Here is a 27628-nt window from a genome sequence, read left to right on the forward strand (position 1 = left end):
TGCAAAGACTGCAGAGCATCAGCTCTCAATAGAAAGAAACTTGACATGGATATAAACCAACAAACATAATTTCCTATTCACTCTACTATTTTGTAAATATTAGCGGGACAGAAACCTTATAGGTCTTTTCTTTGAGGTGGGGAGGAGTCCTCTTAATTCAGTATTTGCATCTTGCACTGTTGTTTCAATGATTATGGCTACATAATTATTCAATTATAATGTACACATTCATTTTGCTTTTATAATCAACATTTTTCATCCTCATTCCTTTTTTTTCGAAACATGATTTCTCTGCGTAACAGCTCCCCTCCCCCCCCCCCCCCCCCCCCCGCCAGCTGTTATGGCGCTCGATCTGCAGACCAGACTGGCCTCCAACTCACAGAAATCCACCTGCGTCTGCTTCCCAAGTGCTGATTAAAGGCGTGCGCCACCATGCCTGGCTTACAATTTTTCATGTAACAATTTGTTCAATGGTGAGGTTTTTTTTTTTTTTTTTTAATTTGGTAATTGGAATTCTGATGATGTTGCTGTGAACATCTTTGCGTTTTGATATATCTTGTTCTGGAAAGTGAGATAATTATACTTAAAAGACAAATTTAATGCCTTTTTGGATTATTCCAGATTGAGGACCAAAAATAAAAACTACAGATATCTGACCCTTTAGAAATTAGGCTGGATGTGGAGGGATTTGCCTACCTTCACATTTCCCTTCGGGTGAGAGTCAGTTAAAATAAAAATAGCTGAAAACTAGATTCTAAATAAACACCGTTGGTTAGAGACTGATGTGCTCACGGGTAGCTATTAGCTGCTCTCAAAAATCTGGGGTGGTCACTGGACCTCACAGGAAGGAGATAGAGATGGCTGATTTGCTAGGTCCACACCGCAGTCTTGTGTCAGTGTCATGCCACCAGCATCTCCCAACACCCTTCACCTGAACCATCTCCTCGCCGCCCAAACCAGGACCCAGACCCGCGTCACGTCCTCGGCCTCGCGAGGCAGGCAGAGATGCCTAATTCCCTCCCAAGCCAGTGAGAGATGCCCTTCTCCTTACCCTTCTCCAGCCTCAAGGACAGAGAAAAGGACCCCCGACGCGCTCCGCCGCCTCCAACCCGTTGTCAGGTATTCACGGTCTCACGACTGCTCCTCTGCAGCTGCTTGCGTTACCAAAGACGCTGCGAACTGCGCCCCGCCCAGCGGGAGCCGAGCAGATGATTGGCAGGAAAATCGACTTCCTAGCAACCAGCCCCGCCCTTGTCTCTGGCTGCAGCCTCCGTCTGGTTCCCGCCCCCAGATCCCTCTGCGACACTTTCTTGTAGGTGTCCAAGAATATGCCTTCTCGGCGGCTCGAAGAGGCCGCAGGGTGCGTACTGGAGCCAGAGGCTCCCGTCCTACAAGCACTGAAATTTGAGAAAACAGAAAGGAGTCGTCGTGGCGACCCTGCTGAGCAAGGCGGAGCAGGCACAGCACGGGCGCCCCAAGCCGACCCGAAGAAGAAGGCCCAGCGCGACCGGATGAAGAAGGTCCCTCGCCCCTTTCACGCCCCGGTCTGCGGATCGCGCCTCCACCGGTTCCCGAGACTTCCAGCGCGCTCCCAGGGGGTCACTTTTCGTCTAGTCTAGAAAACTGCTCTCATGGCGGAGGTGAAGGTGAAAGTGCAGCCGCCGGACGCGGATCCGGTGGAAATAGAAAACAGGTAATGCAGTCAATAGGTTCCTGACGCTAGGCGAGCTGTCGGCTGGATAGCCGGACCCCTTCTCTCTCAGTCCCGGGGGAGGAGAGGCTGAGCCGACTGGTCGAGCCGGGTTAGCTGGTGTCTGGGCGACCCCCTCCCTATTAGGGAGAGTAGAACTCTTCAGAAGCCCCAGAGCAGCGTGACAGCTTGAAACTTTATGGCACTGGCTTCTCCCGGATTCTATTACAGCACTTGGAACGTGACAGCAGCCAGTGCCAGAAGACAGACCTGCATTTTCCCCGTAGTTCTTGGGCATCCGTTCGAATCCAGGATTGCTCGGTTGCCAAGGGAAGTTTTATAAGAGAATGTTCGGGCCAATTTAGGGTTCAGTTTGTGATTACAAAGGACCATTGAGCCAAGTAGGTTCAGTTGAGTGCCTTAACCATCATAGCACACATGTGTTTTTAGGTTATAATGTAATTAGAAGACAACGACTTTCTCAACATTATTATTGTGGATAGTAAATTTATTACACCTCCAAACAAATTAATCCCTCCAGTTTGTTTGGAGGGGATAATTTCTCAGACAGACTCCAGTTACAGTGAATCACTGTTTCCCTCACACACCCCTCCCACCTCCCCCGTCCCCACGCACAGGCGTGTTCTACATTTGCTTTCTGCCCACAGACCTTTGAATCACTTTGCTGTACTTAATCCCATTGATAACATTGACATTTTAGCGTAACTATCTTGTATCTTCCTTATTTGCCTTTTAAAACAAGCAAACATAAACCATTTATACCTTTGTTCCTAGAATTATAGAATTGTGCCACCAGTTCCCTCATGGAATCACAGATCAAGTAATTCAGAATGAAATGCCTCACATAGAAGCCCAGCAACGGGCAGTGGCCATCAATAGACTATTGTCCATGGTAAGGTGAATTCAAGTAAATCATGTGGTTTGTTGTATTTTATGATTTTCATTGCTTCCTGTCACATAACTGATGACTGACTTTAGTTGTCAGCTTGGCTGGGCTCTGATCCTCCTAGATATGTGCCTGTATGCTGTTTCTGAGATGTTCTAGAATGTGGATTTTAAATTGCTGTGCTGACTGTAGAAGGTGAGTGGGCGTCATCCAATTTAGTGTCAGCCTAAGGAGCAGACATGGAGGCCAGGGACTTCCCCCGGCCTACTCTGAGTCCCAGGTCCAGCCTTCTGCCTTCACCACTCTGGCCTTAGGCTTTGGATTCCATTTACACCATCGACTTTCCATCACCGAGACTAATACATCAGGTCTGTATCACTGATCTATGCCACTGGCCTTCTCTAGTCTCCAGCTTGCAAGAGACTTACAAGAATTCTCCCCCACCTTAGTTACACCAAGTAATAATAGTATGATAAGCCTCCTTTTTAGTGAGCCAATATACTAATTGTAAGGCCAAAATTTGTCACTTGATTCCAAACCAAGGAAAGGATTAGAATGTCTGAATTGGAAGAAAAAATAATTATCTGCCTGTCATTTGACAAGGTGAAGAAACTACATGCAATTCTGTTGTAACTAATTATGTTATTAGCTTCATTGACACAACAGGACACATGGTGTAGTCTGTTCTCAACTTGTTTTACTTCCTGCTGCTAGCTTTTAGTTATTCCCTATAAAATATTTCCACTGTGATTTGTGTGTGTGTGTGTGTGTGTGTGTGTGAGAGAGAGAGAGAGAGAGAGAGAGAGAGAGAGAGAGAGAGAGAGTGAGTTATCAATAGCCTATTGGTAGAGTGGGAGGCAGTTCCACTGAGGGTCTTTGGGAAGGAGTACAGCCTCAGCTTCAGAGACAGTGCAGTAGAGTTTTCATTGAAGCCCAATCACCCAGAGCCCACCTGCCTCTCAGCTTTTGAAAAATGCCATACTGTCCAGTGCTTTGAATCTCCTATGACTCTCTCCTTTCACAAGCCTTTATATTCCTTTTTCCTGAGGACATTTTGGTTTGGTTTTATTAGTTAAGACTCTTCTTACACTAGGTCTCTTCTGAATGACTATGGTTTTTGTTGTTGTTGTTTTATTTTTGTTTTATTTTTTTAAACTTACAGCCTTGTGTTATACCTCAAGGCTCTAGATGCAGAGATTATAGGGATAGCTGAATCTTTTGTTAAGCCTTTTTCTTCACCTTTGTGGCTCAGAATTTGGCAAACTTCTCTATGAAGCTGTAAATAAAATAACTTTTGTAGCCCATATGTCACAACTGTTATCACTTGCCATTTTAACAAGAAGCAGCCGTGAGCCATAAACAGGTGGGTGTGGCTTTTTCTGATGAAGTTTTATTAATAAAAAAACAAACAGCAGGCCAGTGACATCTGTTTTCACCCAGATAAGAACAGTCGGTGATTTCTGGGCTTCCTTTGTCTATGGAGAATGCCTACTTGTTAGCCTTCAGGACGCAGCTCTGCTGCCAGCTCCCGGAAGATACCTGGAGCCCCCAGGTTGGGCCGCAGTCTTTTCTCTGACTGTGCATCCACCCTTGTTTCTCTCTTACTGTCAACCAGAGAGTATTGTAGTCATCTGTGTGCTTCCCTGTGAGGGTTTGGAGTATAACTCAGGTAGCTCACCTAGCTTGCATGGTGTGTTCGACCCTCAGTCCTATAATCCAACAATTGTCCACTTAAGCAGTATTCATGTTTATACTTTATCTGGACTAAATTGTTATCAGTACAAATTCTATTTTAATTATATTTATCCATTTTTATATAATTTGGACTTATTTAGATTTCAATATGGATTTATATATATTTTCCTGAAACAACCTTTTTTTAAAGATTTATTTTTATTTCGTGTGTGTGTGTGTGTGTGTGTGTGTGTGTGTGAGAGAGAGAGAGAGAGTGTTTGTATGCATGTATTGTCCATACACTGCATGCGTGCCTAGTACTCACAAAGGCCACAAGAGGCCACTGATCTCCTGGAACTGAAGTTACAGACTGTTGTAAGCTGCATGTAGATACTGAGAACTGGACCCCAGTCCTCTGTATGAACCCCTAGTGCTGAGCTGTCTCTTCCTCCCACAGGTTAAAGCATTTGCTGCTCTTACAAACACCTGAGTTTGGTTTCCAGTATCCACATACGAGATGGTTCACACCTGGCTATATCTTCAATTCCAGGGATTCAGTGCCATCTTTTGATCTCTGTGGACACTGTATACACATGGTGCACAGATACATATGCTAGCAAAATATCCATATACATTAAGAAATAAAATAATTTTTCCCCGAGACAGAGTTTCAGACAGAGTGTAGCCTTGGCTATTCAGGAACTCTCTCTGTAGACTAGGCTGGCCTCAAACTCAGATCTGCCTGCCTTTGCTTCCTGAGCCCTGGGCTTAAAGACATGTGCACCACCACCACTGGCTAAGAAATACAGTAGATTTTTTAAAAGCTTGTTTGTGCCCTGGCCAAATAACGAAGCCAAGTTAGTATATGGGACACTATTAGTATCTCTAGCTTGAACTATGTTTAGATTAGTTTTTAAAAATACTTTGTTTGAGGTGTGTATAAGCAAAATCCTCAGTCTCAGATAAAGAACTGACAAATGGAGGCAGATTAGTTTAGTGTGTATAATCAACACATTTAAAACTGTAGTAACACCATCAGAATTGATATATTTCCAGAGTAATTGACTGTGATTTTCTATTTTAAAACACTTTAGGGTCAGTTGGATCTTTTAAGGAGTAATACAGGCCTTTTATATAGAATAAAGGATTCTCAGAATGCTGGGTAAGTAAGCACCTATTTTTTTAATTTTTTAAAAAAATTTGTTTATTGCAAAAGTATGTACCTATTAAAAAAATGCTAACATAGTAACAGGTATTGTGGCACACACCCATATCCCTGCACTTGAGAAGTAGGGCAGAAAGTTTAGGGCCATCCTGAGCTACACAGCAAGTTCAGGGCCAGCCTGAACTATGTGAGTCTGTATGTATATAATATATAGCTCAGTATGTGGTACACACCTATAGTCTTGACACGGGGGCTGAGGCAGGACAATGATGAGGTTGAAGACAATTTAAGCTATACATCAAAAGATCCTGCCTCAGAGTAAGAGCACAGCAGAAACTGATGTAAACTCATACATCCCTGCTTGTGTCCTGTGTTTCCATTTCCCAGAGTACCTGCTCTTGGTAATTCCTCCTAGACAGATTTAAATATTCATAGATGATGCTATACATTGTTTCTTTTTTCCTTTTATTTTTATTCTTTTTTCTTGTTTTAACAAGATTGGCTCATGCTATCCATACTGTTCTGTAACTTAATTTTTTCATTTATTGTACTTTGGACATCTTTTTATATTGTTACACACAGCTTTGTTTCATTCTTTTTAAGGTAAGCCTTTCTATTGCTAAATAAGTCAGTGTGGTAGCCTTGTCTGCTAACTAAGTAGTCATGCAGCATGCAGATGATAATAGCCTACAGTGTTTCCTTTTTTAATTCTGCTTTATTCCCTGCAGTAAAATGAAGGGGTCCGATAACCAGGAAAAGCTAGTCTACCAAATCATAGAGGATGCTGGGAATAAAGGTGAGCGTGGGAAGGCTGATGTGCTGTCTTAGGTCTAGTCCTAAAGTGTTGTGTTGCTCTGTTTATTTTTTAGCAGAAGGTCCCACCATGTAGACCAGGCTTTCGTACTTGGTAGGATCTCCTTGCTTCGTCTTCCTGATTGCTGAGATTGCAGGCATGCCCATTACATTAATGTACAACTAAGCATGTATGTTTTAAACATAGTCTCTTTCTTCATGTACAATTTTCTTTATTTGAAAGAAAACTCCTAACTCCCCACAATGGGTATTTATTGAATGTACGAACTATAGCCTAATTTTTTTTCTGTCATACAAGTGGAATGTTGTTTAAATAATAGATGTACATGCATGGAAGCAGTTAAACTTTTGTATTTTTCCCCCCATGGTTGAAGATGACAGATGTGCCTGATTCAAATTCAAGTTCCTTTTTACTTACAGTCTTAAGTGAAACTATCAAGAAATTGAGATTAGGGTAAAAGATCGGATAGGAGATGTGATGTAAGCTAATTCAACAGTGTTCATGAGTTCCATGGGTTTTTTTTTTTTTTCATTACAAAAATGTTCTTGTTTTATATATATTTTAGAAAATATCCCTCTAGGTGGTGATACATCCCTGTATCCTAGTACTAGGGGAGGCAGATGCAGGTGGATCTCTGAGTTCAAGGCCAGCATCGTCTGTGTAGCCTAGTGAGGCCCTGTCAAAAAACAAACAGAACAAAACAAACAAACAACAAACCCAAACAAAACAAAACCACACCAAGATTCCAGGAAAGTTTTAGTTAGAGTGTAAAGCATACACTTTCTCCCTGGCTCTTGTAGTCTTTCTATAAAGTGTTTGTTTCTTCAGGCTTTAGTTTCTGAAAACAGTTCTAAACTTTGTGTTAAATGATATCCTATCAGCTTTCCTATTTTCTTACAGGAATATGGAGCAGAGATATTCGGTACAAAAGTAACTTGCCGTTAACAGAAATCAACAAAATTCTCAAGAATTTGGAAAGTAAAAAGCTAATTAAAGCTGTGAAGTCTGTAGCAGTGAGTAGCTGGCTTTTTTCCCACCCCCCCAGACAGGGTTTCTCTGTATAGCCCTGGCTGTAATAGCTGGTTTTCTGGGTTTCACCCTGTAGTTCACTAAGGCAGCTGAACCGGCCATATTGTTGGCTTCATTTGTTAATTTATGTGAGATTAAGACAAATGGTTTTGTTGTTGTTTTTTGTTTTTTTGGTTTTTTTTTAAAAAAAATAAAAATGTAGCTCCTTTTGTGCTGGCTTTAACTTGCTGCATACTGGACTCTTGAGGTCTCGCCTGTTCCCAACTTTGTCCTGTGTTCTACGGAAAAGAGAGTCTGGAGCCTTGAGTACATTCCCTAGTTGTATGAGGTAACTCAGTTTATCCTTGCACATTGTCTCACTCAACAAGTGTTTGTTGATAGAATATGACAGGTACTCTTTTGCACTTGGAGTATGTTAATAACCAAGTCAGAGCAAGATCCCTGCGTGTGTCTTACACCAAATTTGTGTTTTTCCTTTTCTTTCTCTCTCTGGAATATTCAGTGATAAAAAAGATGACCTATAATGAAGACAGAGTGGTCTTAATGCTTGTTGGTTGGTGTAAGAAATCACACTGGCAATTCCAACTAGGTGACATTGTAGGAAAGTCAGTAAAAAGTTAAATGTTTGCTGGTCTTTGGGGTAAGGTCTACGGAACGTAAAATAGATGAAGCACAAGAGATGTTTTGGGGCAGCTAAACTGTTTTATAAACAAAAGCATGTGTTGAGACCTATAGACAATGCACAGAGTAATCTTAATTGTTCTGTGTTATTTTATTTTGAGAGAGGGATCTCAAAATATATACTAATATAACCAAAAGTAATAATATAACCAGGGCTGGTTTTGAATGTCCTGAATACAGGGTCTTTCCTGCCTTAACCACCTGAGTCATGGGATTTCAAGGTGTATGCTACCATGCCCAGCCATCTGCCTCATTTTTTAATATTTTAAAAGTTACTTAGACATTAAGGGAATGGCAGAGTGGAATGCAGAAACTAGTGGTTGGGTGTGGCCCAGCAGTTAGGAGCACTGACTACTCTTCCTCTTAGAGGACCCAGGTTTAGTTCACTGCACCTACATGGTAGCTCACAACCATCTGTACCTCCAATTCTAGGAGATCTGACACCCTCTTCAAGCCTTTGTGGGTAATAGCCCAGACATACACCAATACCCACACACATTAAGTAAGTAATTTTAAAATTAAAATAACTGGCAGAATGTTGGAAACCACACCACTAGGGGTTAGAGGAATAGGCACTGACCTAAGTACTTGTAGAAATGATTGATATCTATAAAACGAAAGGCAAAGGGAAGTGTGCTTAAACACTGCACTGTGTCTGAAGCAGTGTTCTCTTCCTTCCTGTGAGGCTTCTGATCTATTGTACATAGCAGACCATGGACAGTGCTGGCTGCAGTATAGTTCCCCTGGAAGATGGCCATCTCTTTAGAGGATAGTCCCAAGTTCAGAAATCTGCTATCTTTGTAGTAATTCTGTACATTGAAAGTGTTCTAAAATATAAACTTTACTGTTTAAGGTTTTCTAGAAACTTAGTTTCTAGAAAAGTTTTCAAAGAAATGATCTGTGCATATTCTTTCCTAGGCTTCCAAAAAGAAGGTTTATATGCTCTATAACCTGCAGCCAGACCGATCTGTGACTGGCGGAGCCTGGTACAGTGACCAGGATTTTGAATCGGAATTTGTTGAGGTGCTTAATCAACAGTGTTTCAAATTCCTACAAAGCAAGGTGAGGTCATTAAAAAAAGTGACTTTGTGAAAGATTAATCTTTGTATATTGTATTTTATAAGATCAAAAATCCTAAAAATTGGAAATTTTTACCGTATGAGCTACTGTTGGTGTGGCACAACACTTTAGCACTAACATGCATTTTTGCTTGAGCCTCCTGTTCTCATCTTTCAGGCAGAGACAGCAAAAGAAAGTAAACAGAATCCAGTGATACAGAGAAACAGTTCATTTGCTTCATCACATGAAGTGTGGAAGTACATCTGTGAACTGGGCATCAGTAAGGTCAGAGCTTATTTCTGCCCTGTCTATATGGTCTAGTCTTCCTCACAAGGCTGTAGCTTTGGTGTGGTTGTTCCATGTGCCCTTTCAGGCACACATTGTGCTGAACCCACTTTGGAAAAGCACTGTCCTAAAGTAGGCAGAGGCCCTTACCGTGTCTGACTTCGGTGAGCTCTTCTCAGTTCAGTCCTGGCAATGCTGTTCACCCAGATTGAGAATGTTTTAATAAGTTTGATTGTGTGATAGTTGAGTTTGTTACAGTGTTAGTATGATTTATCGATACTTTACTTAAACAAATGTAAGCACCGGTTTGAAGACCTTTGCATAAGGATACTGATGCTTTTCATGGTCTGTAAAGAAGTCAGAGTAGCATTTGGAGAAGTCATTTTCAGTTCCTGGTTCCCAAATTTCTCATTGATAAACTATTAGGAACTCAAGTTATTTCATGTCTCAAGTGTCTCTCTATAAAGACATTTTAAGAATGTCCATCAAATTCTTGGGGAGAGAAATTTCTTTGTGGGGTTTTGGTTGCCAAAGAAATGTCACTTCATATGCCTTCTAGGTTTTCTTTTAAAGATTGATGACATCAGTGTGAGGCTCAGCATGAAGACAGACTTCTATCCTCGGCATGCCAGTGGTCTACGTGCATGTGGACTGTTACTTACCTTATTTGTGACTTCCATTACTCTTCCCCAGGCGTGGCTTTCCACTTGACTGAGCAGCTGCGACCACTTGCTGTTTGTAATGCCTTCTCTGAAAGGACGTCTCCTTGTCCTTCATGCACGCTTTCTATATCCCCCTTTCTAGGTAGAGTTGTCCATGGAGGACATTGAAACCATCTTGAACACACTCATTTATGATGGCAAAGTGGAGATGACTATCATTGCTGCGAAGGAAGGCACCGTTGGCAGTGTTGATGGACACATGAAACTATACAGGGCAGTCAACCCGATCCTCCCACCTACAGGCTTGGTCCGGGCACCCTGTGGACTCTGTCCCGTAAGTGAAAGCTGCTTCACTGTTGTTCTCTCACCATCATAGCAGATGCCAGAAAGACACGACCGGCACAGCAGGCTTCCCACCTGTAAGTGTCACCTAACCCCAGATTGTTAGGTTAATGAATAGGACTTTCATTCTTTCTTAGAACTCAGGCTAGGGACACGCGCTTCTGTTCTGGGGCCTGAAATGGATACTTTTTCACTGAGACCAACCATTCTTCTTTGTAGGGAAGAAAATGAGATTTGTTGAAAACACACTATGGCCAGGCAGTAGTAGCACATGCCTTTAATCCCAGCACTTGAGAGGTAGAGACAGGCGGATTTCTGAGTTCAAGGCCAGCTTGGTTTACAGAGTGAATTCCAGGACAGCCAGGGCTACACAAAGAAACCCTGTCTCGAAAAACGAAAAGAAAGAAAGGAAGGAAGGAAGGAAGGAAGGAAGGAAGGAAGGAAGGAAGGAAGGAAGGAAGGAAGGAAGGAAAGAAAGAAAAGAAGGAAGGAAGGAAGGAAGGAAAGGAAAGAAGGAAGGAAGGAAGGAAGGAAGGAAGGAAGGAAGGAAGGAAGGAAGGAAACCCCACTATGAACCAAACATATTCTAATCCTTCCATTGTCTTTGGAGCTAGTGGTGTTATTTCTTTCCTCTAAAGTGTGAGGGGACTTAGGGATGGGTGTGGCTCAGCAGCAGCGCACATGCTGAGTGTGCACAGGCCCTCTCTTCTCCAGATTTGATCCCCATTACCCTCCCCCCAAGGAAAAGAAGAAAGTTAAATTTAAGCAGAAAATATCACTTAAAATAAATATAATGATTTTTTTCCAGTATGACTTAGCACTTTTGCTCATTCATTCCTGAAGCTATAGGGAGCAAAAGGCATTTCCCATCCTTACGCAGTTTATATGCATGGGCTGCTACTCTGCCATATTCATCATGATAGCCTTTGTACCCCTGAGCTCTTTGTGACCCAGTTTCAACTCCTAGACAGAACCAACATCCTGGTAATTCTACGTAGCACCCTGTGAAGATAGTTAAACACAGAATATCTTCAACTTAATAAAAATTAAATTTGTCTATAAGTATAGTACTCACTTCATTCCTGTGCACCTGCTGATAACCTTTACCCAGGTAAAAGGGCAGGTGAGTGGGTTCATCTTTATGCTATGTTAGTATGCCTCCAGGCAGGGTGGTATACACCTTAGTCCCAGCACTTGGGAGGCAGAGGCAGTTGGATCTCTGATTCCTGCCTGTTCAACATAGTGAATTCCATGACAGCCAGGATTACATAGTGAGATCCTGTCTTAAAAAACAAAAAGAACCAAACAAAACCAAAATATAAAAACTTATAGTTAACCATGACCACATAGTAGGCATTGTTAAAGTATGCTCTTCGTTTCCGTCCTTATCTTCTTCAAGGAGAAGTTTTTTTCTTTCTTTTTCCTTCTTTTAATACCGCTTTAAGTCAGTGGGGTTTTGATACTTTAAAACTTGAATTTGAATGTAAACTTTTTTTTTTTTAAGGTTTTTGATGACTGCCATGAAGGTGGTGAGATTTCACCATCTAATTGTATTTACATGACAGAGTGGCTCGAATTTTAATAGAGAGCTGTGAACTTTATTTACATTTGACAAACTGAACTTCTTGGAGAGCACATGATTCATGATGGAGTGTCAAATTTCTTTGAAAGCATACTTCGAAATAATGGATACTGACTTGCTGCTATGAAAACATTTATTTATGAAGATCGGACACAAAGCAGATTGAGTTTAATAAAGTTTTATTGGGAAGTCTCTTCTTCAGAAAGCAAAATACCTTGAAGGTCTAGAAGACAAGCAAAGCCATGCTGACCAAGTCCTGAGATAAAGGCTGGTTCGAGAAGCTGTTCACTTGAGTTACTTCATTGAAAACTTACCAGGTTTATTACCACCATTTGTTTGTTTTTTCTTGGGTTTTTTTGAGAAGAAATTACAAGTGGTACAGGCAGGGACAGCTGGTGATGGGAGTGTGTGCCAGCTCAGGGCCTGGGTGGTCAGGTGGGCATTCCTTCTCCATGCCATCTGTTGCTCTTCACTGCTGTAGGCCTCCTTCAGGGGGGGGCGTGCCTCTACACCGACTTCTCCCAAATGCTGCTGTCCAGGACTTGTTTCCACATCGCTGAGATTCCATATAAAGAAAATCATCTCACTGTTCCTTTCCTGTTATCTCTGTATGCCTTGATTGTATTATTTCCTGGACTTTTTTTTCCAGATTCTTATTCCATGCCTGTAGTGTGACTCTCTCTACCACTAGTGCCAAATTCAAATGTTATAGTCTTAATTCCTATGTGGAATGTGATAAACGGGACCTTTGGAAGGTGACACATGTGGGTAGAATCCTCATGAATTGGAATTAAGGTCTGTATAGAAGAGACCAAAAATGTTCTGTTACCCAACTGACATGCAAGAACACAGGAAGAGAATAAGGAAGCGAGCCTTCATCAGACTAAGTATTAATCTTAGTGCAGCTGGGACTTCCCAGCTTTTAGAACCGTGATAAATTATTTTCTGGATAAACTGTCTATCCTCGTCCTGTCAAAGCAGATAGACTAGATAGTATCTAATCTTTTAACTACAATGAAACTATCTGGGTGTGGTGATGCATTCTTTGTGTCCTAGCACTCAAAGAGGGAGAGATAAGATTGTGGTGAGTTCAAGGCCAGCCTAGTCTGAGTGAATTCCAGGTCAGTCAAGACTATATAGGGAGAGACCCTGTCTCACACATAAAAGTAAAAATAGAACATTGTCCTTCATTCCCTCTCTGAGGGGTGGTAACCAGTTTTCTGCTGGTTCCCTTTTCTCTTATTCTTCAAAAAACAACTGTGGTGTGACAAATCTAAGCAGAAAGCCATCACTGTGTACTTTGTCAGTCCAGGCTCTCTGCTGCTAGAAAACATTAATTGGCTTGCTACTGTACAGAAGATAGCCATAACCATACGCCTTTGAAGGAGCTCAGCAATGTGGATTGTCTGTTTTTGTTTTTTGAGACAGGGTTTCTCAGTGTAGCTCTGGCTTTCCTGGAACTCTGTAGACCAAGCTGACCTTGAACTCAAGAGATCTGCCTGTCTCTATTCCCAACAGCTTTGATTAAAGATGTGCTACCCCCACATACTTTTCTTTCTTTCTTGTTTTTTTTTTTTTTTTTTTGGTTTTTGGTTTTTGGTTTTTTCAAGAAAGGATTTCTCTGTATAGCCCTGGCTGTCCTGGAACTCACTCTGTAGACCAGGCTGGCCTCAAACTCAGAAATCCGCCTGCCTCTGCCTCCTAGAGTGCTGGGATTACAGGCGTGCACTACCACCGCCCGGCTCATATTTAATTTTCTAGTCAGACAAGACTAGTGCTTATTTGATAGGTCAGGCAGCTCAAGTTAGAGCACAGTGCAAACCCTTTCAGTTGGTCCATGCTTTTGGCTTATATTTAAAAAATGGAGTAAAACCAAACAAACAAACAAAAAACCTTAGACAGGAAGTAAGCTGAGTATAGTGGAGAAGGCCTTTAACCCAGTATCTAGGAGGCTGAGGCAGGCAGATCTCTGAGGCCAGTCTGGTCTACACAGCTAGTTCTAGGACAGCCAGAGCTACATAAAGAAACCCTGTCTTGAGAAACCAAATAACAATAAAGGAGAGAGAGAAGTTGTTTCTAAATGCTCTGTCTTGTTTTGTTGGAGATATGAGCACCACTCCACACTGGCCTGGAATTCACTTATGGCCTAGGCTGGCACTGAACCCATTATTCTGCTTTAGCTTCCCAAGTGCTGGGATTACAGGCTTGCATTTATCGCCATTTATCTAATTATCAAGACAATGCAAATTAGATAATGAGTTTTTAAATCAGTTCTCAGAGGGTAGAAAAGGTCCTTGCTTCACCAGAATAAAGAGATAGCTTAAATACTTTTTCCTCAGCATTATTTTTTACTCTGAATACTTTTATCTTGTAGTGTATTTTTTTACTCTATTAACTGAGAGGGATAGATAAGTTTCAAAATTTAGTCTGTAAATAAAGTGAATTCTACGGAAATAAGCTATCAAAAGAAATTGTGGGCCTCTAAAATCATAATGTCACAAAATCAAACTGCAGATGAAGCCCGGGTCCTCCATACTTTCCCACTTAGTGTTAGGCATTTTGTTCACCTGAGCGCATATGCTACTAACCCTGTTTAAAAGTGACCCATAAAAAAGACATGAGATGATGTAGTGGTCCCCCCACCCCGAGACAGGGTTCTCTGTATAGCCCTGGTTGTCCTGGAACTCACTCTGTAGACCAGGCTGGCCTCGACTCAGAAATATGCCTGCCTCTGCCTCCTAAGTGCTGGGATTAAAGACGTGCACCACCATTGCCCAGCATTTAGTGGTTTTTAATGAATGTGGATTCTTACATTAAACTTTTAATTTGGCAGTAAATAAGGTTTTGTATAAGGGTTTTGGTGGTGATCAATTAAGCAAAATAGACCTTTCAATTCTGTGATGGACACAGTGATGGAATACTCCTGGTACAATGAGGCCTCTGGCCCAACCATCAGCCCAACATTTAAGGGGAAAAAATAGTTTCAGATTTACTATAATTTACTATATAGTAGGTGAGAGAGGAATCCAAAATATGTGCCCTATAGCAGTGTGGTCCAGGAAGACAACATCTTGAACTTAGTCCTGCCTCTGTGTTGCTCCTGCTGGGTTTATAGGTACGCACTGCAACATCTGGACCAATAGCATTGTCTGTCGTGGGGGGAATAGTCTGTATGTGGTGTTTAGTCCAGTAACCTCCAGCCACATGGCTGGCCAGCTCTTGGCACAAATGATTAAGAACTTAAGTTTTTATTTAGTTGCCTGTGCATATTGTTTATATTAGACAGCACAGCTCAAAGAGAGCTCTCTTGCATATTCTCCCCCTGGGAATTACTGAGTCTCACACTGAAATGTGTTAGTTTATAATTACGATTTTTAAAGTTAGGAAAATTCAAAAACATGTTTTCATTATAAATATGTGTGTGTGTGAATAATAGGCTGTTTATCAGTGATTCGGACAAACCGATAACCCAATTTGAATCTACTTGAATTTGAGATTAGTAACTTTTTACTGTGCTTTTATGAATTCTTAAAAAATTAACATATAAATGTTTGCAATTTGTTTTCTGTTGCAGGATAAAAATATATTCATTTGATAATAACTTTCTGTTTCTGGTATTATTCATTCCCATGTGAACACTTACAGTAGACCTATATATATGATTGTCTTCCTACCCTCCAAAGATACCTATTGTTAAAAGTTAAAGTCGTTAAACTCCCAAATCATTTTAGGCTAACACAATAGCTTTTTGCACCCCTTCTAGGATAAAAGTGTGGAGAATCACATTTCCACATCAGGCGTAGCTTCTGTGTCACCCAGTGTAAGTGCACTTGAGATCCTTGACACCACAACAGTCAGAGATACTAGGAAATAAACATTTTATTTTATTACATATGGTCAAAGTACTTTATAAAACAGTGAAAATGTAATCATGAAACCATTTTATACATAGAATATATACAATATAGAAAGTAGTATTAAAAAGGGTTTTTTATTTTTGAGTGAATGTAAGAAAAATCGGCAGTGTTGCTTGAATGCTCTCTACAAGAGGTTGAACTCTAGAATTAAACTTGCATTGTGGAAAAGCTTTGTTTTTTGTTTTTGTTTTTTTTAAGATTTACTTATGTGTGTGAGTACACTGTCTACTTACCAGAAGAGGGCATCAGATCCCATTACAAAACCACCATGTGGTTTATGGGAATTGAACTCTGGACCTCTGGAAAGAGTCAGTGCTCTTAATCTACTGAGCCATCTCTCCAGCCCCACAAAGGTTCTTATGAAGATACTTAAAACTTAATAACACAGTACAGATTGCTCCCTTGTTTTCCACCCTTTAGTATTATGTTCATTTTGGTTATCTTAGGCTCTTCTTGGACTTCATAGAGAATCTAAAAATGTTTACAATCAAGCTCACAAATGGATGACCTGGTCTTTGTCTTGTAGCATTTGCAAATCTTTTAATTACAATGTTGTTGCCAGCTACCATAATTCATGAAGGGATTGTATACACATACACACATATATTCCTCCAGTTAAAAAAAGGACATGAGTACTTGTCATGTTTCTATACTGCAGCACTCCCCACAATCTAATCCTGCCAGTCACATACAGTTGATACACAGGTGATATACAGGTGATACACAGGTGGCAGGCTCTGCAGATAGCTGCCCCTGCAGTTCCCTTACTCAGCATCCACAGATGTTGGTCTCTCTCAACTTGTCAGAAGGACCTGGGGATGTGGTGGGGTCAGGGATTCCAGTGATGAAGACTTGAGTTCATGCTCTTGAGCCAGCTTGAAAGAGCAGCTAGAGTTTGAGTTCTAAGACAACCTTCTGGACCTTGAATCATGTTTTCTTTCCCAGGTATGAGAAAAATTTTATTTCACAAAGGAAAAACTGTCACTCATATAATTTGAATGAAAACCTGTTTTTGGTTTTGTTTTGAGATAGGGTTTTACTTTATTAGGCTTATGACAGGCCTTAAACTCAGGATCCATCTTCCTCACCTTTCTAAGTATTGGGGTCTCAGAAGCAGATCACATCTTGTTAAACCTATGAGTTATAATTTGGAATGAGACTCAGGAGACCTGGGCTGCCTTCTTGCTCTTTCTTTTCTGAGACAGGGTCAAGCTAGCCTTCCCCTCCTCATCTGCAGCTTTCTCTGAAGTAATTGCAGGGACACACCCCCATGTCTATCAAGTTCTGGATTCTTTTGACTTAGCTCTCTTTGCATCAACAGGATAGCTAAACTCGGCATCCCTTATCAAACAGGAAACATACTGCTATAGTTGTTAGCTTTTCAGGAAGATTTAAGTTCTGTGGGAACTGAAAGTGCTAGTAACTTAGTGTGAGTGTTCAAATGGGTTTTGTTCTTCAGGCACTTTAGTAGTGTAACTGGACATGTGAGAATAGGTGCTCTGCCCCATCCTGGCATGTTACAGAGCAGGAGTCATCCTGACTATTCTGGTACTTTGAGCATAGACTTTACCACACTAATCAGTTCATGGAACTCTGTGTTCTGGAAGTGACCACGGTCAGTGAATTTGTACAGTTTGGCATCCAGCCTATCTGCTACTTCTTGTTGTTCCTTCCAGGGAAGGAAGGGGTCATCGGTAGAGCCAAACTGTACAATGTGAGGGCAGTTGGCCTTGATCTTCTCCCATTGCCAGGGGCGGCTGAAGTACCCTGTAGGAGGGGAAAAGCCTATCAATGTGCAGGAATCATCAGCCTTGGCATCTGAAAATATCAGAGAGATGCAAAGGACCAAAGACCTGAGCTCAGAGCAGTTCTTTGGTTTTTGTCTCTGTAGGGCTTGATATACTGACTTGACAAAGTAAGTAAAACCAGGTCCTGGGATTTATTCTAGACTAGGTTGGAAAAGAGATCTACCTCACATCCAAAGGTAAGTAAAAAAAAAAAAAAAAAAATCTCCCATTTGCTCTTTATATTTTTAAGGTTGAGAGAGAATAACTATTTTGTGACTTGAACAGTCTGTCCTGTGTTTAGGGAGGGGACTTTCTAGGGGCTCTTCCTAAAGACTTACCACTTGCACGCTCATTTTCATCTCCCAAGTCTGATGTGTATGCAGACACCAATACGAGAGCATATACCTGATGTGTCTCTGCATACCTGGAATGAGAAAGATAGTGTCAATAATACAGTGTTATTAAATCTGGAAAAGCAATAACCCACCTGCTGTAAGTTCGCAGAAAGGCAGTTAGTGTATGCTATGGAGATTAACATGGAAAAACATCAAGAGAACTTCACAATCACTGTCTCTGACATGCGCATCAATCCACCTTTATGTGTTAGCATTACTTGCTTGGGTGGTCAGCATGCTGATTCAGATTTCTGGGCTCAAGCCCTAGAGCATGTGATTGAGAGAAATGGGACTGAGGCCCAGGAACCTGCATTTTAAGGCATGCATCTCTATCCCATCTGACTAATGCAAGTAATCTGTGACGTGTGATTTAAGGAAAGTGGGATGAGGGCAGAAAAATACTTGTTCTGCCCCTTGCACATGCATTCTCTCTTTTTTTTTTTCTTTTTTCTTTTTTTTGGTTTTTTCGAGACAGGGTTTCTCTGTGTAGCTCCAGCTGTCCTGGAACTCACTCTGTAGACCAGGCTGGTCTCGAACTCAGAAATCCGCCTGCCTCTGCCTCCCAGAGTGCTGGGATTACAGGCGTGCGCCACCACCGCTTGGCTTTGCACATGCATTCTCATCTGTGCTGTAGTATGTTTGGCTCCACTCAGACAAACCATCATTGGCCTCTTGATGGCAGGAAATGGAACAGCACCCTACACGTAGACCACCAGCTCATTAGCTGCACGAGTCCTTGTTCAGCCAAGAGTAGGCTGAGGAATTATGTGAGACCTTTGAAGATGTTCTTGTGCTAGGAAATGTTAGGGCTAGAATTCCATTCTTGAGGATAAACCTTTCTGCTGGGGACAGCATACCATGACAGGGACTGCCTGCAGCAGGCCAGGATGGAGACATCTTAGAAGCCTGCGGCAGCAGCTCTTTGTAAAAAAACGGTTGTTCCGGGTGAAGGGGCTGGAGGCGCCATGTCGGGCCGGGAAGGTGGCAAGAAGAAGCCCCTGAAACAGCCCAAGAAGCAGGCCAAGGAGATGGACGAGGAAGATAAGGCTTTCAAGCAGAAACAGAAGGAGGAACAGAAGAAACTCGAGGAGCTAAAAGCCAAGACCGCGGGGAAAGGCCCCCTGGCCACAGGTGGAATTAAGAAATCTGGCAAAAAGTAAGCTGTTCCTCACATCTGAGGTGATGGTGACCCTCCTCTTCCATTCCTATTTAAACATCTGGATTCCCTGCCATAAATAACATCTTTGCCACTACAGCTAAAATGAAGTGTTATCCTGTAATCTGTCCAACATCTGGATCCCCTGTCATAACATCTTTGCCACCTAATAGCTAGAATGAAGTGCTATCCTGGAGCCTGTTGTTGTACATTGTAATAAACTTTTGTATAAAAAAACAAAACAATGAATAAAGTGAATGAATAATGCAAAAAAAAACAAAACAAACAAACAAACAAAAAAACGGTTGTTCCCATTTCTCATAACCTTAGCCCTGGACAACGGCTGTATAGATTTCATTTGTGCATGAGTGCTTTTCAGTTGGCCTTGGTGCGCATGATTATTGTATTATATCTGATTTTCCTATTTCTCCTTCTGCTCTGGTGAATTCTGTGAAACTAGATGTTCCTTGATGTAATGATTCTTAATTAAAAATTGAGGCCCAGGATCCCAGCCCAGCACAGTCCCAAATGCCCAGGTGCATGCTGTGTGCTCTCATCTTAGAAACAATGTAATAACTGCACAACGATAGTTCCTGATTAATGTTTGACTGGCAAAGAAAGTTTGAAGAAATTATTAGAAAATGAAATACAGTCAACATCAGGACCCCGAGAAAGGAAAAAAGACTAAGTTATGAAGTAAATTTTGCACAACATTTGAGAGTGGTTCCTGGATAAGCAAGTATAGAATACATAAAATTATATACTAATAAAACTAGGTCAAAACACTGGGACTCTTAGGAGAGTCACTGTGTGCAATATGCAGAAGCAGAAAGCTAGCGGAACGACTGAGTTAAGAGTTAACCTGATTACAGAGTTTCTGTAAGGCAAAGGACACCATCAAGAGGACAGATCGGCAACCAACAAATTGGGAAAAGATCTTCACCAATCCTACATCAGATAGAGGGCTAATATCCAATATATATAAAGAACTCAAGAAGTTAGACTCCAGAAAACCAAACAACCCTATTAAAAAATGGGGTACAGAGTTAAACAAAGAATTCTCACCTGAAGAACTTCGGATGGCGGAGAAGCATCTTAAAAAATGCTCAACTTCATTAGTCATTAGGGAAATGCAAATCAAAACAACACTAAGATTTCATCTTACACCAGTCAGAATGGCTAAGATTAAAAATTCAGGAGACAGCAGGTGTTGGAGAGGGTGTGGAGAAAGAGGAACACTCCTCCACTGCTGGTGGGGTTGCAAATTGGTACAACCACTTTGGAAATCAGTCTGGCGGTTCCTCCGAAAACTGGGCACCTCACTTCCAGAAGATCCTGCTATACCACTCCTGGGTATATACCCAGAAGACTCCCCACCATGTAATAAGGATACATGTTCTACTATGTTCATAGCAGCCCTATTTATAATTGCCAGATGTTGGAAAGAACCCAGGTATCCCTCAACAGAAGAGTGGATGCAAAAAATGTGGTATATCTACACAATGGAGTACTATTCAGCCATTAGAAACAACGAATTCATGAAATTCTTAGGCAAATGGATGGAGCTAGAGAATAGCATACTCAGTGAGGTAACCCAGACTCAAAAGGTGAATCATGGTATGCACTCACTATAAGTGGATATTAACCTAGAAAACTGGAATACCCAAAACATAATCCACACATCAAATGAGGTACAAGAAGAAAGGAGGAGTGGCCCCTGGTTCTGGAAAGACTCAGTGAAACAGTATTCAGCAAAACCAGAACGGGGAAGTGGGAAGGGGTGGGTGGGAGGACAGGGGAAGAGAAGGGGGCTTACGGGACTTTCGGGGAGTGGGGGGCTAGAAAAGGGGAAATCATTTGAAATGTAAATAAATTATATCGAATAAAAAAATTAAAAAAAAAAAAAAAAAAAAAAAGAGTTAACCTGAGCCGGGCACTGGTGGCGCATGCCTGTAATCCCAGCACTCTGGGAGGCAGAGGCAGGCGAATTTCTGAGTTCGAGGCCAGCCTGGTCTACAGAGTGAGTTCCAGGACAGCCAGGGCTACACAAAGAAGCCCTGTCTCGAAAAAAAACAAATCCAAAAACAACAACAACAACAACAAAGAGTTAACCTGACTCTTTCTGGCCACTGCCTGGCAGCTTTGCCCGTGTCATTTATCTTTAGAGCTTCACGGGAAAATGCAAGTAGCTGACCTCGGAGTTCAGCTCTGAAGTATAAGCCAAAGGTTAAACTTTAAACAATGGTAAGTTTGCAATTATTATTATTTGGCCACAGGCCTGGGAATAGGGGAAGCTTGAAACTTTGGGGAACCATTGTAATTCTTGAGTCTTTGTGGGATGTGGTTGTTCTTTTGAATTTGATTTGGCAGTGATTATACAATGTCTTTTTTCTACCTGCTTTTGGAGTGTCAATAAAAGACTGGGGCAAGAAAAAGGCAAGAGAGAGAGTGGAAAGTGAGTGAGGTAAGCAGGAGGTGAATGGAGGATGAGTGTGAGTGTGTGTGTGTGTGTGCGCGCGCGTGCAGGGTGGGGGTGGGGGTGTGAAGAATGAGTGAAGAGAGAATGTGAAGTTTTGTGTAGAGTGTGAGGAGAGTGTATGGAGAGTGTGTGTGTGAGTAAAAGGGAAACACACTGAGGTGTGTAGGAGTGTGGGAGTTCTAGAAAAGCAGAGTGCACAGGAGAATGCAGAATGCGTGCAGCCTCAAGCTGCCAGCGAGCGAGAAAGAGCAAAGAGAGTGCAACTTTAAGCCTTGAAAAATTGTCAGTTTGTACCCACAATGTGTCTGTGTCTGTTTATCATGCACCTTCTAGATATCCCTGCTTCCAGTTGAGAACTGCGATCCTGTGTTGAGGCTGGACCCCGACATCTTTCCCCACAGCTGGTTACTCAGAAATAGCAAACCCACAGAAGACATGAAAAGAACTCAGATTTATTAAGGCTACACACTACACACTTACCTTAGTGTGTGTCTCTATGAATAGCCTTAGTGATGCTATTACACACAATAAATTTAGCGCTGCTGCCTGTTTGCTCATACGGAGTTTAGGTCGGTTCTCTAAGATGAACTTGTTTTCTCACAGTAAGACTGAGATTAGCTGGGAAGTGGTTAGCTTCAGGGACACGTGTTCGCTATCCACTATCAATGATATAAGTTTGATTGCTTGATAAATACTTGATAAAGTTTCTAGTACTTTCTATTGAAAAGGCTCAAAATCCCTTAATAATAAGTCAGTTAGCATGCCCCTTATGACTGTATCAGTTTCTTGTTTCCTCATACCCTTACACTGATAGTTCAGGGTTGGTTTTTTTTGTTGTTGTTGTTTTTTTCCCCCCGCCTCTCTTAAATTACAGCTTTACCAATAGCTAGTAAACAAAGAAGAGAAGGACAATCGCGTTTCCACTTTTGAGGTCAGCACTACTCCCCCTGCACACTTGTAAACATCACTTTTGCTACCCCTGCACCATTCTTTTTCTGGGTCTGTACTCACATACATTATCTCCATTCCCTTTACTGATGGAGCTAAAAGGTTATAAAATGTGGCAAGATTCCAGGACAAACATTCATATGGTATCTTCAGTGACTGCTTGGGACGGCCTTTGTTACCAGGGCAGGAACTATGGAAGGAGCTCAACCTTAAACAGCTGGCAGCTAATCCCTACTCAATAGGCTAATGGGGAAGACAAGAGATTTTGAAAGAAGCATTAATATAGGTGTACATGTGAATCCCAAGGATTCGGGGGTTGTGCGTAGGTAAGGAAAGCAACCTCTGTTCTCCAAGAGGTATATGCTGCACACGCCAGGCTCTCTCCAAGGCACTGTGATGCCTTGTCAGTGAGCAAAGTCCCACCTTCATAGAGCACCCATCCGCTGCAGATGATAAAACACTGCAGGCAAATAAAAAACAAACGCTGTAGATAATCCCAGCACTCTGGGAGGCAGAGGCAGGCGGATTTCTGAGTTCAAGGCCAGCCTGGTCTACAGAGTGAGTTCCAGGACAGCCAGGGCTATACAGAGAAACCCTGTCTCAGAAAAAACACCAAATCCAAGAAAATCAACAAACAATATATATATGGAGATTGGAGTCAGTAGGGCAAGGCTGCTCTATTATAGATCTCATCCAAAAAGGGACATTCAAACAGAGGGACAGGAAGAGAAAGCCAGGCAGCTTGTGAGATGATGTCCCTACTAGAAGGCTGAGCAGGACAAGGCAGGTGTGTCCTTGGAATATTCCAGGAACTCCAATGACATCACTATGCCTGGTTAGGAGGAGAGAATAGGTGAGCGGAGACATCAGAGCTGAAGAACAGGAAGCTTCTTCTGGGCCACAGAAGCTTTTAAAGGATCACTGCACCTGGTAAAAGCAGCCAGTCTCTTTAAATCCCTGGACAAACAAGGAAGAAATTAGGGCAGATTATGTTACCACCTTTGAGGTCAGGACTGTTTCCTTCCTCTGCAATGGAAACTTAAACACAACTGTTTCCTAGGCAAATGTGCCTACAATGCACACGGACAGCAGTTCAACAGGACCATACCTCATGGCTGCGATGGCCCCGGAACTGTGGCCGATGATGACGGTCTTCTCGTCACAGTGCAGCTCTGTCTCCATGAAGGGCAGCCAGATGCTCTCTCGAGCTGTAACTGTGATCAGGATAAAAACAGTGGTACCCGGGGCAGTCTGCAAGTCTGGTGCTGTCCCACCTCTCTAAGTAAACAGCCGCTCACAGCTTTAAAACGGAGGCTGAGTAAGTGAAGCTGTGTTAGCAGATTCTGTCCTGTGCTTTAGTAGAGTTTTGCTCTCCGCCCCTCCCTTCTACACCTACCATGTTCTTTAAAAAAAAAAAAATTACTGAAGTGAAGTCTCCTTCCCACCTGTTTTTCTTTTGTGAGCTAGAGCCACCTCACTGTGTAGCATAAGCTGGTCTGAGTTTGCTGTGTAGCCCACACTGCGGTTCTCTTGCTTTGCGCTCCCAAGTGCAGGATTAAAGGCATATACCATCATCACTGGCCTCAATCAGTTCTGATATTTTAATGTGAAAATTTAAAATTTGCAAACACTAGCTGGAGGTACAGCTCAGGGGCAGAGCACTCGCCTAGGACGTGTGAGATCCTGGGTTCATCCCAGCACTGAGAAAAACAAAACACACCAAAAAACAAAACAAAACAAAAAACCAAGCAAAACCCAACAACACTCCAAAACCCATATATGATTTATATTACTTTCCTGAACCAAGTCACAGACAGACTCCTCTCCCCATAAAGGGCAATCTTATAATTTTAAATACATAGGAACTCAACTAGTTTTGTAAGGCTTTATTTTACCTGTTTCAAATAGAATCTGTTTGACCTGTTTCAAAATTTACCTGAAAATAAATGTCTATGGACACTTAAACATGGAAAATATAACTGCCATCTTACAAAGTTAAAAGTTAAATTTTACCATGCCGAGGTTCTTTTCTTGTTACTGAAATTTCCTGCGTGCGCGCGCGCACGTGTGTGTGTGTGTGTGTGTGTGTGTGTGTGTGTGTGTGTGTATTGGCTTAGCCCGCCCCCACCTCGAGCTTCTTGCTTTATTTGTTCTTAGTGTGTATTTATTTTTGTCCTCTTTCTATGCTATTTCTGCTTCTAAGCCCCACCCTGCAAATGGTGAGCTCAAAATCTAACAGATGAGGCTTTTCAAAAAAAAAATTTCAAACTTACTTGGGTCAGGCATGTTTTTAGCCAAACACTGGAAACCAGGAATCTATGGTGTAAGGGAGAAGAAAAAGCTATAATAAAGAGCTTAATAATGTGACACCTGATATGACTGTGCTTAGTTCAGTAAATATTTGCTAATATTATGATGAAAATAGATTAAGTAGTGTTACAGGGCTTCAGGTGAATACACAGTCATGCATAGTTCTCTATCCAGCTTTGCAGAACTCTGCAGAGACTGGTTTCTGCACTTGCAGTCTGTGCTTACCTCCAAATCATGTACATATAGAGAAGACCTAAGTGAATGAGCTAGAGACAGAATGATCTGAGCCGAACACTGTGCCACAGAAAGACAGTCAAAAAGAACAGACACCCCTGAGAAAGTTGGGCATCCCGTCCTACTGGCCATTTCTAGCTTGACCCGTGAGTTTGGTAGCTTTGCCCAGAGCTTTCAGTCACAACCTTGAAGTTTTATTCCAAGCAGACCTTTATTTTCTCCTGAAATTCTACTCTAGAGGCCAAAGCAGGAAACCAACTGCTGGGCTATGGAAGAGGGTTTTTTTTTTTTTTTTTTCTCCATTTATTAAAAGTTAACCACAGGACTTAGGACCTAGGGTGCAATGATGTTTCTATAAAGTTCACAAAGAAGCCAAATTAAACAATATGTTGTTTAAAGATTATACACATGGTTGTAAAAAATGCTTTTAAATTTTAAAAGGTGTAGCAAAAGGCCAGAAAATCAGCCCAGCTGGCAAAGGCACTTGCAGTACAAGTTGGGTGTCCCAAGTTCGAGTCTCAGAACCCATGTGAAGGTAGAAAGAACTGATTCCAAAAATGTCTTCTGATCTCCAGATGCCGCCCCCCCCCCTGCACACAATAATTTAAAGAGAAGCAAAATAAACTTCAGAATGTCATATGGATGGGACAAGGGGCAGACAGATCATTCAGAAGTTACCAGCAATGTGCTAGAGTTTACTTTGCGCTGGGAGTTAGCTCAATTGTACAGGACACACAGTCAAAGATACCTTGAGTTCAGACAGCACAGGAAAGAAAATATCTTAGTTTGGTAGTTTATTCGACGTTATACTCTCCTTTGTATATATTAAATATCACATGATGAATTAAAAATATGAAAATAATGAATATAAGCATAAAATATCTGCAAAGTCTGGAATCTGAACTGGCAGCGGATGGGGGTGGGGGGAGGCATTCTCTCCAGTTATACAATAGGTTTTACTTTTAGTCTCAAAAACTGAGCTGCTTCGCCAGGAAGGATACTGACCACATCTGCGAGAGGGTGGGCACAGCCTCGCCCCTCGTTCTTTCTCCCGTCACTCCGAGCCAAGCTGACTGAAGAGCAAGGGCTAGCATTCCTTACCTGCTCCAGCCCCTTTCTCACCCAGCCGTACCAGCCATGGGTGGCCACATCCCCGCCTCCGTTCCCGGGAACAATCACTGCCTTGTTAGGGGACGCCATGAATGTAGACATGGGAGACCCTTGCCCAGCTTGGACCAGCAGTTCTCAGACCAAGACTACATCCGGCCCAGAGCATGCACTGCGGCCTTCTGGGAATTGTAGTTCTTGGATATTCGCAGGCCTATGCCTTCTCTGTCTAGAGCGCAGGCAACCACTCAAATCCTGTCAATTACCATCAAATATTAATCACCTTTGATTTACCCTTTTCCAGCGTTCTCATACTCCACATACCTTATGAAGGACTGGCAACAGCGTGCTCAGAATGTGTTATCTTTTTATTAGTTGTACCAGTAGTTCTTTAAGGAAGGATTATTTTTTGAAATGAACTTTCATTAATTTGTTTACGACAATTTCATTACGTAGCTCTTACTGGCCTGGAGCTGTATGTGTAAACCAGACTGGCCTAGAACTCAAAAAGATCTGCCTGCTTCCGTCTCTTAAGTGCTGGCATTAAAGGAGTGTCACCATATTCAGCAAGAATTATTTATCTGTATATGCACAACATATGCGGGGAGTGCCTGAGGAATCCAGAGGAGGGTGTTGGGTCTCCTGGAACTGGAGTTACTGGCATTGGGCCAAAGGTGAATGCTTGGACTTGAACTCCAGTCTTCTGGAAGAGCAGCACCTATGCTTAATGACTGAGCCATCTCTCCAGCTCAATTATTGTTTTAAATTATCATGTATATCGTTGAGCGTGGATGAGTGTATATGCAAAGGGAAGACAACTTGAAGGAATCCTTTCTTTCATTCCATCATGTGGGTCTTTGGCATTGACTTGGGTTGTCCAATCTGATTGTGGTTGGTTTCCTTCACGGTTATACAGCTCAGGGCCTGCCCATTAGGTGGAACTGTCCCAAGTTCACCAGAAGTCAATGTTGGGTGTCTTCTTTCCTTCATTTCCACATTATATTTGGGTTTGGAGACAAGATCTATGAATTTGGAGCTCATGGTTTTAGCAAGAGTAGCTAGACAGCAAGCTTCAGGGATCTCTCTGCTTCCCACTCCATGAACGCTGGACATGAGCTGTGTCTCGAGTACCTTATGCTGTCCACTGCAACTTTCACAGACTCATTCAATAACCTTTCAGGGCTTCTTGGTAGGAAATACAACCGTACCACATTTTGCTAGTGGTAGCAGCTTTCTAGAACCTGAGAGCAAGCACCATGTGCTCTCATTTTTCATTTATTTATTTATTTATTTATTTATTTATTTATTTATTTATTTATTTATAGATAGGGGCTCATTAGGTAGGCTGGGCTGGAACTCATTATAGAGACTGCCCCAGTTTTGAACTCACAGACCTCAACTTACC

The 27628-nt window shown here is 42.0% G+C and overlaps 4 protein-coding genes across 6 annotated transcripts in view; 2 read left to right on the plus strand and 2 right to left on the minus strand.

Moving 5' to 3' along the window:
* The window catches only part of Dzank1 (double zinc ribbon and ankyrin repeat domains 1), a 54096-nt gene extending 52905 nt beyond the window's left edge, over positions 1–1191 (minus strand). For all 3 annotated transcript variants that reach the window (XM_052183793.1, XM_052183792.1, XM_052183794.1), the window contains exon 1: positions 1052–1191. The gene's annotated coding sequence lies outside the window, so the exon portion shown is untranslated. The remainder of the gene's footprint in view (positions 1–1051) is intronic.
* A 336-nt stretch (positions 1192–1527) lies between these two features.
* Positions 1528–13469, plus strand: Polr3f (RNA polymerase III subunit F). Its single transcript, XM_052183795.1, has 9 exons — positions 1528–1693; positions 2486–2603; positions 5366–5433; positions 6165–6232; positions 7151–7263; positions 8879–9022; positions 9197–9304; positions 10109–10300; positions 11813–13469. Exons 1-9 carry the CDS (start codon positions 1632–1634, stop codon positions 11888–11890), a joined length of 951 nt encoding a protein of 316 aa, XP_052039755.1. The 5' UTR covers positions 1528–1631; the 3' UTR covers positions 11891–13469.
* A 2282-nt stretch (positions 13470–15751) lies between these two features.
* On the minus strand, positions 15752–26390 carry Rbbp9 (RB binding protein 9, serine hydrolase). Its single transcript, XM_052183797.1, has 5 exons — positions 26218–26390; positions 24846–24888; positions 23681–23786; positions 17933–18018; positions 15752–17574 (listed from the first exon to the last, which is right to left on the minus strand). Exons 1-5 carry the CDS (start codon positions 26326–26328, stop codon positions 17348–17350), a joined length of 573 nt encoding a protein of 190 aa, XP_052039757.1. The 5' UTR covers positions 26329–26390; the 3' UTR covers positions 15752–17347.
* Positions 18915–19425, plus strand: LOC127686005 (translation machinery-associated protein 7). The gene has a single exon (XM_052183798.1). It carries the CDS (start codon positions 18955–18957, stop codon positions 19147–19149), a length of 195 nt encoding a protein of 64 aa, XP_052039758.1. The 5' UTR covers positions 18915–18954; the 3' UTR covers positions 19150–19425.
* Positions 26391–27628: the final 1238 nt, after the last annotated feature.

The sequence above is a fragment of the Apodemus sylvaticus genome, chromosome 5, assembly GCF_947179515.1.
Source record: "Apodemus sylvaticus chromosome 5, mApoSyl1.1, whole genome shotgun sequence".
NCBI classification, from domain to species: domain Eukaryota; kingdom Metazoa; phylum Chordata; class Mammalia; order Rodentia; family Muridae; genus Apodemus; species Apodemus sylvaticus.

Bases quoted from the DNA above. Each gene is read 5' to 3' on its own strand.
- Polr3f (XM_052183795.1), top strand. From the start codon at position 1,632: ATGGCGGAGGTGAAGGTGAAAGTGCAGCCGCCGGACGCGGATCCGGTG. The intron at 6,233-7,150 runs GTGAGCGTGGGA...ATTTTCTTACAG, and splicing joins AGAGGATGCTGGGAATAAAG to GAATATGGAGCAGAGATATT. The intron at 9,305-10,108 runs GTCAGAGCTTAT...CCCCCTTTCTAG, and splicing joins GTGAACTGGGCATCAGTAAG to GTAGAGTTGTCCATGGAGGA.
- LOC127686005 (XM_052183798.1), top strand. From the start codon at position 18,955: ATGTCGGGCCGGGAAGGTGGCAAGAAGAAGCCCCTGAAACAGCCCAAG.
- Rbbp9 (XM_052183797.1), bottom strand. From the start codon at position 26,328: ATGTCTACATTCATGGCGTCCCCTAACAAGGCAGTGATTGTTCCCGGG. The intron at 24,889-26,217 runs GTAAGGAATGCT...CTTACACCATAG, and splicing joins TGAGAAAGGGGCTGGAGCAG to ATTCCTGGTTTCCAGTGTTT. The intron at 17,575-17,932 runs GTAAGTCTTTAG...CCCCTCCTACAG, and splicing joins TGAAAATGAGCGTGCAAGTG to GGTACTTCAGCCGCCCCTGG.